Below are 9,617 nucleotides of genomic sequence, written 5' to 3' on the forward strand. Positions count from 1 at the left end.
GTTGCAAGTACTTGCTACTGTGGTTGTCTAATCTTAGACAATGTCTAACACTTGTGAGCGGATGTAGCTGGCAGCCTGTGAGAATGGATTTCCTGTTTGCAGAGTGGCAGACGACTGAGACGAGCACCTAAAAGAGATCCAAGAAACCAGCGGCTCTCGCTCTGGTTTGAGGTGTAATTGTTCTGGTCAGAGGTAACTGGGTGAATGTCACGGAGGTCCTCCCCCAAAGCAGACATCAGAAGAGGAGAGTAGTCATAGCTGCAGAAAGAGAAAGAAAGAGGGCTTCTGTCTGTCTGTCTGTCTGTCTGTCTGTCTGTGTGTGTGTGTGTGTGTGTGTGTGTGTGTGTGTGTGTGTGTGTGCACACGCGCGTGCATGCATGTGTGTCTGAGAGAGAGAGAGAGAGAGAGAGAGAGAGAGAGAGAGAGAAAGTGAGAGACAACAAGGCTTTGCTGTCATTCTGACAGACATTATTTACAGTAACTTTGTGAAAGCAGAATTTCTAGGGAAGGGGAGGCTCATAAGATGAATCAGATCGTTAACACAGGTGTGTTGCTATTGCCCGTAAATTCACTGAATTTACCCAGTCGTTTGTGCCATTGACAAAAGAAATACAGGAAAATGCCTGAAGTGCGTATGAAAAAAGCTTCAATGTTGATGTCATTTACTGTACGTCTTAGTTTTTTTCCCTCTTCCTTAATATTCATAGAAACAGAAACCTCTAAGGACTCAAAAAGGGAAGAATTACTGACATAATTCTTACGTTCTTACTCTTACTTTCTTCCATTTAAAAAAATAATAAAAAAGTAGTAAGATGAAGTTTCAGTTCTTGTATTCTCTAAGAAAGTAAAGGACTCTGCAGAAGGCACTGAAGTGAGGGACTTTCTAGGGTTTAGTTATCACCAGTGGGTGGGTGTGGGTGTGTGTGGTTGTGTCCACAATATGTTTAATCTCTCAAGACAGATTCTGCTGTTAGCAGAATCTGTCAGCACACTGCCTTAAACATGTAGTGTTGTTGTTAGTAGGAATAAACACAGAAGCACCCCGGAGGATGTGGACTAAGAAAGGGGAGGAGACAAAAACAAAGGGTAAACATTACATATTTTGTTCCTTCTTTTTAACCAAATGGGTTCCCAGATTCCCAGATTACAATACTTTTGACCAGGCATCTACTCACTTGTCCTTTACTGTATACCTCCATACAGAATGGTAGTATACAAGGTCAGGAATACTGACATTACAGGCAGCTCAACCCTGTGTGTTTTCATTCTACAAAATCCAGAGGATCAGACCCTTCCTCACCAAGGAGTTTGCCCAGCTCCTTATCCCCTTCAACTGATCCAGAATGCTGTGGCACACCTGGTCTCCATCCTTCCTAAACTAATGTCTCCCCCTGTTCCCTTCACTGGCTTCCAGGTTGTTGCCTACCTCCAATTCAAAACACTGGTGATGACCTTCAAGGCACTCAAGGGCACAGCACACACTTAACACATTCTTACATCAGCTAACACAAGATGTCTGTCTGACCCTTCCTCAAGTGTCCTAGACTACTGTCTCCCAAACACCGGGTCGGGACTCATTTGTGGGTAGCGGACACTATAAAGAAAACATCACATAGATGCACCTGGGACGTATCATCAGTGTTGTAGCCTGGGGTCATTTTCACTAGATGGGTCCCGGGGAGACATCAAATTCCCCTTTTGGGTTTCGAGCAAAAAAGTTTGGGAACCACAGTTCTAGACCTTCTCCATCTTGGCTCCCAACGTACAGAATGACCTTCTCCCCCCAATTAGGTCTGCAGACTAACTCCACATTTTCCACCACATTCTGAAGACTCACCACTTCAGACTCTACCTCACCCCATTATAGCACTCCTCATTCCTTGTATAAATTATTGTCACCTATTCTTTGATAGACGATAGTACAGTATAGCTACAGTATATTGTACCTGTATTATGCAGACGTTGGTTGTTGTTCACATATGTTATTTAGATATACTGTTTGCTTGATCTCAAATGCTAAGAATGTTGTTTAGACAGATGCTAGGTGTGATGTAACTGTTATCCTAGCCTTTTGTAACATAGCCTACGGTAATTGTTTTCTTTTCTCTATTCATAACCATTTACCCTGTCGTTTGTCAACTAGTGTATATGCCACTCTGATCTTGCACTTTGTAAATCACTCCGGACAGTGATCGAACCAGGAACCTTCTAAGACAGTGGCTTTACCTCCTGGGTAACTGCTGTCCATGCCTAAATTGTAATTGTAAATTGATTAACTGGGAATAGGTTAACTTTTATGTCTTGATTTTCTAATCCTCCTGCACCTTTGCTTAACCTGATTTGAAAAGAGGAATTGAAACAAAGAAAATATTGAAAAACTCCAATATAGAGAAACAATATTTTTAATATGCTACATAGTGTAAATATAAAAGTATCATCAAAATAGTCTCTCACATATAAATTATCAACATCTCATAGACTGTATCAAAAAATAAACTACATCGACAAGCATACTGTACAAATAAGAAACTACAAACATGATGAAAGAAATACTCAGTGGTCTAGTTCTGGCTTTTTCCAGTGCTACTCAACAAGAAAATAATAATTTAGGGTTAACAAAAACATGTGCCTGTCTATCTCCCTTTTTTAACCTTGGAATATGAAGTACTGATGCCTGTGGTTATAGCTGGACAGAATAAATCTATAGCAACCTAATCTATTGTCACCCAAGTGTGAAGTGTACAGCAGTACTTGAAGCAGTGAAACAGTAATGATGTACATTGAAAGACTAGATCAAGATCTGGATGAAGCTTATGGTTAAATTAAAAGCAGTTTGGAGGATGAACAGTGAAGCTTGCCAGCAGCAAAACCATTGAATACAACAACTGAAATATTGTCACAAGTTTCAAGTACATTACAATGCAGAGAAGAAAAGCTAGTTCATGGCAGTTAAAAGGTCCTTAGTATAGAGGTTAATGGGTAATTGCAGCAAAAGGTGTATAAAGCTCTGGAAAAGTCACGTTCTGAACTTTGTTACATTACACTGGTAAACAAATGATCAAACAAGTCGTGCTACATATAGTCAATTGGTCCATGTTTTCCTCATTTCCTGATGTGTTCTTTTTGGCAAATGCTTACATGAAATCAAGATACTTGAAATTTCCCTTTTTCTTTACATCACAAATGTTAAAACATCAAAAGTGTCCTCATCTTCAGGATATTGGTATCATTCTGCACTGCTTCTGATACACCCATTCATACCCCTATTTACACACTTGTGTGTGCTCACACAAAGTAGCACAATACACAATAGATGGCCACTAGATGAGTGAAGACTCATCCACAAATGAATCCCTTGTATTTGTTCCTGTACTGTAGCAAATCCTTGGACACGTGGGGAGAGAAAAAACAAATAAAACAGAACAAAAGAAGTACAGAGTTGTTACATAAATATAGACGACGCAAGGTGTCACAACACGTAATAAGTTAAAGCACAAAAAACAACACTTGTCTACCTGAGTAAAAAAATAAGATATTTCACAGACTATAAAAAATAAAAAATACACCCTCTCTCTCTTTCTTCATGAAATGAGTAGAGTTAAAGGTGGAAGTGCAATCACTCAATACACTAGCCCAGTCTTTGGAATGCTCTTCTTTTGGTGCTGTGCTCATTGGATATTTACTGTCTCTCTTCCCTGCTTTGTCCCATTTGGACAAAACAGAAAGATTTATTTGGCGAAGTCTCTCTTTCTTTTCATGCATGGCTACGTATGTTCTGTGTATACAATTCACATGTATGTCCTTTCCTTTCTCGGCCCCTCCCCCTCTCCTGTCCTTTCACTTCCTCCTCACTGTCCTTCCGTCTTCACGGTTGGCCTGCTGTAGAGATGCACCACGCTGGCCCTCTCCTGGTGTGCCGGCTGTGGGCCGCAATGTGAACCGGCAGGCACCGCCGGAGAGTTGATAGCCGCCACCAGGGCCTTCAGCAGCAACGTGGCCTCCCTCTGGTCCTCCTTCCCCTCGCGGCCCTCCAGGCTCCTGGCCAGCCAGCGCTCGGCTGCCGCTTCCACCTGTGCTGGCGAGGCCGCCTCCGGGAGGGCGTCGGCCTCCTGGCTGGCGTCGAACTGCTCCACCGTGTCTTTCACACGCGCGTCGAGGTGCATGCTGGCATTGGCCGGGCAGCAGCTCCGCTGGTGGACGCGGAGAGAGAAGCGATGGAGGAACGTCTGGCCGCAGGGCTGGCAGCGGTAGGCGCGCTCACGGGCACTGTGGAGGCGGCGGTGCAGCTTGAGGTGGATGTACTGCGTGAACTTGGTGCTGCACAGCTTGCACTCATAGGGCTTCTCTCCGGAGTGGAGGCGCAGGTGGGTCTTCAGGTTACTGGTGCTGCTGAAGCGCTTGTGGCACACCTGAGTGAACAGCGGGCAGAGAAGAGGAGAGGTTAGATTCTAGACAGTGGTTATCTGTTCCCAAAGTACACCAAAGGGCGAGTCCAAATCTCAAGTCACCTCTATATCACGTGTTATCACTCTTATCACTCTGTCAATGGGCATTTCTATTTACTAATGCCAAATGAAATGAATGTAACCACTTAATAATAACATCATAACAATAATCATAATCCTGTTCAGCAATAATGACATGCCCAATCTAATGACACCAGGTTGAACGTGGTTAAAATGTTTTGTGTTAGGGCATAGAATTTGCTACCGACATATTGGAAAATGAGCTGGCACAATGTGCATTAGAAATAATTCATAACTTTTTGTATAGATGCACTAATAATGTGTGGTTGTCATGAAATCCCAAGGCACATGTGGACCTGTCTCACGGCACGCCAGTGTGCCTCGGCATGCCGTTTGGGAGCCACTGGTTTAGAGACTTTGAGCATTGGGAGTGCCATCCTTATCAGATCGTCATGACGTCATTACGATAACAGTGTCAGTATCTGTTCTGGCTGAGCTCTTCCAATCCGGAGGTGTTTTGTCATTTCTGCCAGAACAAACAGGAGGGGCTGCCATTCTCTGTTTGAGTGTCAGCACCATTTAACCTCAAACTGGTTCTTGTACATGGTGCATTTCAAGACTTTCATTAAGGTATAAAACACGCCCATAGTGAGAGTGAAGAAAACAAAAGTGCAAAGATTCTTTTTACAATACATCACAGCTTGGGGAGAGGCACAGGGAAAGCCCTTTGTGCAGTTACTGTATGTGTGTAATAACTCTTACATCGTTATTGTTGTTTCAAAATATCACTATGTCTCTATAATGTTTAACCACATTAACCCTGGCGTCCTTATAAGCAAACATTTTCAAAAACAATTCAAAACATGTGAAAACGTTTCAAAAGATTTAGCAAAAAATTCAACAGTCAACTTATTCTCATCTCACCTGGCATTCATGTGGCTTCTCCCCAGTGTGGACCAGGTGGTGTTTCTGGAGGTGTGCCAACTGGGTGAAGCTCTTCTTGCATAAGTTACAGTGGAAAGGCCGCTCACCGCTGTGGACTCGCAGGTGAACCTATAATTACGCACGACAAACAGGAAAACAGGATGAGCCACCACATGACTGAGGAGAAGAGCTACTGTAATGATAGAGGAAATGTTATTACAACGATCATTGCTATTACATTTGATTACCGGTGTCATTGCAATCAACATTAATTTATTATAAATTCTGTAAAGACATGGATAATAATAATAATACAAATAATAATAATAATAAACAACTTTATTTACAAAGCGCTTATCAAAACAAAGAATCTAAACCCTTACCTTCAGGTTGGACAGCTGCCCGAAGGTCTTGAGGCAGACATTACACTCGTACTTGATCTTCCCGTTCTGCTTCTTCAGGGGATAAGGCAGGGACTTGTAGCCGGGGCCAATGCGTTGTGCGGCGTTGGCTTTGGTCATGGTCAGGCTAAGGTTCATGGCCTCGTCGCAGCCTGAGGGAGACTGATGAGGGGTCTGATTCTGGCTGTCGGTCTTGGGGATGGGGGAGAGCTCAGGGGTGGCCGGGGCCCCACAGGGAGGGGACATATTGATGGTCCGCTCCTTCAGCCCACCCTGGGAAGGTGGAGGGTAGGGCAAGGACACGGGCAGCAGACCCGGCTGGCCAATGGGGGGGTACGGGAGCCTATCGGTACCTAGGTAGCTGCTGTACCTGAGTGACCCGCAGGAGGGCGACATTCCGGGGAAGGGAGGGGAGTACTGTGGCAAGAGGAGGCGAGGGTAGTGGGGGCTATACGGGGGTAGGAGCTGGTAGGAGGGTTGAACGGGTCTGGATTGAGGGTACATGGTGGGGTAGGAGGACACCAGGCCTTCCCTGTTGCCATAGAGGCCGTGGAGGTGGAGTGGGAGGTTGCGGTGCGGGGATGGGATCGTAGGGCAGTGTTCGGGCAGGAAGGGGTGTGGTGAGCACAGGCCAGGCTGAGAGGAAGGGACAGTTTTGTAGTTGTCCGATTCTCTGTCCTCCTTCTCCTCCATCTCCTCTTCCATCTTGGCACTGAAGTCCACGATCTGGTCATCAGGCGTATCCGGCGGCGTGTCTCGCTCCAACGCCTCCACATCAATCTTCTCCTCGGCGTCCTCGTGCCTCTCTGCTTTCACATCTTCTCTCATCCTCTCCCGGAACCAGGTCTGTTGAGGCAGGCGCTGTTTGGCGCCTTCCGGCTCAGAGTCTTCATCCGCACTAACGTGTTCTTGAAGGAACAAAGAGGAAAACAAAACAAAACAGGTCAACAATAGTAGTTTGTGATAGGGTATTTAAACCACACGTGTAAGCACTTGCAAACCTGTAAATTTCCAGAGTTGCTAACAAGACTTGGTTTTATTATTGGATTGTGCAAACCCTTAACTTTGTAGCGAGGCCCATTATCATTCAGTCATCATACTGTCTACCCCTACATTAAACATCTTGGACTTCCTCTGAGCTGTGAGGTGATGTGTGATGAGTGACACACACACACACACACACGCTCGCGCACGTAGTACACATACAGTTACACGCACACATGCGCGTGCACACACTTATGGTAAATGATAGTAGTTTCAGTTTTTAGATGAGAGTATGAACATATAGTTTCTGTAAGTCATTGCTGAGATCGTAGTGATTTTGTGTGGGAAAATGTGTGGGTTGTAGGCGTCTGTATGAACAGCCCTGTGGCAAATATCTTCAGTTTCATTTTTGAAGTGGTTTTCTCTGTACCTGCTTTACCGTACGTGTTTTAAAGTCTCTTTCCCCTCCTCACCGTGACATAACAAAAAAAGGTTTCTCTTTCTATGACTAATTTATGCTCTATTTAAACAATTTGCTTAGTCACCAGTGTGTCACCAGCTGCAAGTGTCCATTGTAGGTGACGTGCAAGAGCATCTAAGCCAGGTAACAAAACAATACAAAGAGGCCACCATGACATAGGTTTACATAGTTGAAAAGGCGTGTACCCATTCTGCAATGAATCACCGACCTTGTGGCAGCGCTGGACCATCCGGTAGGATGACAGAAAAACCTGGCTACTCTAATAACAGCTGACATTCACTGACTCACAGGAAGGTACTTTGACCAGCCATTGTGGTACTTTCCTTTGAGAGTCGTCTTACGTGATTGAATTTGTGTGCAAGACAGTGGGGGGGGGATGAGTAGCTTGATGAGCTACGTATGTGGCAACACATTGTTTTCCCCTTATAACAAAAACAATATCTATTTCTTTCTGTGTAAATTATAGCATAATATTTTGTATATTTTGTTAGTGCAAAAAAATATATTATATATTATATTATATAATATAATATTAGATGATATTATATTATATTATATTATATTAAATGATATTAAATTATATTATATTATATTATATTATATTACTATATTATATGGTAAGAAATGCAGTTATAAATGGTTACTGTCACCCTCCAGTTTAGACAGTGTGCTGTTCTTCCTCACTGCCACATATCTTTTATTAGATGTAGCGATGAAAGTACAATAAAATAAATAAATAAATTACTACTTTATCGCCTCTCTTTCCCTTCAGAAACAGCTGTCTGCCTCCCTGCTTCCCTCCAACCAAGTCTGATGATAGTCTAAATGTATACTTATATTTATTGAATATAATGTTCATAATGCAACTCATTCCGACCCAAGCCAGTGCACACATGTCTAGTTAAGTTTTCTTTCTTATTATTGTGGTTTTACTTATCTGCTGTTATCGCTCCCTATCGTGTGTTTCACTCTTACTACTATTGCTGCTACAGTATGACACCTGAATTTGGAGATCAATAAAGGTTTATCTTATCATATCTTAAAACCTCATGAGTGAGGTCAAAACAATGATGGAACACACACCATATGTGCTGGTTGTATGTACTTCTGCTATTTGTCACAGTGATTCAGGCGGTTCTGTAATGTTAGGTCCTCCGTGTAAACCAGTAGATACAGTAGTCCACCACAAAACAACACCACTACCTGAGTCTCAGAAAGTACTTAAATTACTCAGAAATCTGAACAAAAGTCAGTTGTTTGTCTGTTGTAGTGCATGTTATAACATCTTCTAAACACTTGACCTTAAAAGTACTGATAAGTCATAATGAAATGATGCTCTACCAATAGATAAAATGTCTCTACCAGAGTACTCACTCTGTCTGACATCATCTTGCTGGCTGCAAAGTCTTCTTGCAAACTCTGTGCTGTACCAGACCAGCAGCTCTGTTTTAGGCTCCACAGGTCGGATGGTGTAGAAGTAGACGTCGCGGCCATTCTGGCACGCCACCAGGTTCTGTTCGGACAGCGAGCGGGCCGGGTTGACGTATCGCATCCAGTTGCTCCTGTGGACATCATAGCCATCGATGAAGTGGTTGAGCTGCCCGCCTCTATAGATCTGTCAGGGGACAGGAGACAGGAGGATTAAAACATATTCTGACATATAGTTGTATGAAACCTCTTGGGAAAAAAACCAAACAGCTTATACTGTAGGTGTGTAATATGCGGGACAAGTAAGAAAATGTAAAGTTGCAGTCCTTAATATTGAAAATGACTGGCTATTGCATAGTTTTGCTCAATCCATAATTTGATACAGGGTCAATATTCATCTTTACTGAAAATGTTTAAAAATATTTTAAGCATATTACACCCTTAGCAGACTGTTTTCTAAACTAACCGTTTCACAGAGATGACACTCACAAAAAGGGTATTAAATAAATACAAATAAAAATGAATAAAGTAATGAAAAATAACAAAATAAAGAAAAAGATAACCAGAAAGATGCAAAAATACTAATCATAATTCACCTCTGCCATGTACAGTTATCTTCACCAAATCCTCTTCAGTTATTTTATGTTATTTTATGTGCCTCTTGCCAGTATGGTCTGCGCACAGCAAGTATAGGTTGTGTGTCCTTGTGTGTAATATGCTGTACTTGCACTTACTGCTTTTGTATGTGAGCTTTAACTTTTATCAGCACGAGTGGGGGGCGGGGCCTAAGTATGACTCTCTCTCTCTCACACGCTCTCTCTCTCGCTCTCTGAGTGCTTCTTTTTCTCATGACATGTTGTAACATGACTGACATGCACTGGAAGGGCCTGTCATCATCATGTTTTTTCAAAATGAAAATACAAGCTAAAATAG

The 9,617-nt window shown here is 42.9% G+C and overlaps 1 protein-coding gene across 1 annotated transcript; it reads right to left on the bottom strand.

The window, feature by feature from the left end:
• Positions 1-2,386: 2,386 nt before the first annotated feature.
• prdm1b (PR domain containing 1b, with ZNF domain) lies at positions 2,387-9,403 on the bottom strand. Its single transcript, XM_080442801.1, has 5 exons — positions 9,281-9,403; positions 8,631-8,871; positions 5,774-6,699; positions 5,391-5,519; positions 2,387-4,409 (listed from the first exon to the last, which is right to left on the bottom strand). Exons 1-5 carry the CDS (start codon positions 9,287-9,289, stop codon positions 3,849-3,851), a joined length of 1,866 nt encoding a protein of 621 aa, XP_080298927.1. The 5' UTR covers positions 9,290-9,403; the 3' UTR covers positions 2,387-3,848.
• Between the last annotated feature and the right edge of the window lie 214 nt (positions 9,404-9,617).

The sequence above is a fragment of the Gymnoscopelus braueri genome (assembly GCF_963280865.1).
Source record: "Gymnoscopelus braueri genome assembly, chromosome: 11".
Classification (NCBI taxonomy): Eukaryota; Metazoa; Chordata; class Actinopteri; order Myctophiformes; family Myctophidae; genus Gymnoscopelus; species Gymnoscopelus braueri.

What these genes read in the sequence shown, in the direction of transcription:
- prdm1b (XM_080442801.1), bottom strand. An exon ending in GCAAGATGATGTCAGACAGA is followed by an intron (nt 6,700 to 8,630) that starts GTGAGTACTCTG and finishes TGTTCCTTCAAG; the next exon opens with AACACGTTAGTGCGGATGAA. An exon ending in GGCAGCTGTCCAACCTGAAG is followed by an intron (nt 5,520 to 5,773) that starts GTAAGGGTTTAG and finishes GCGTAATTATAG; the next exon opens with GTTCACCTGCGAGTCCACAG.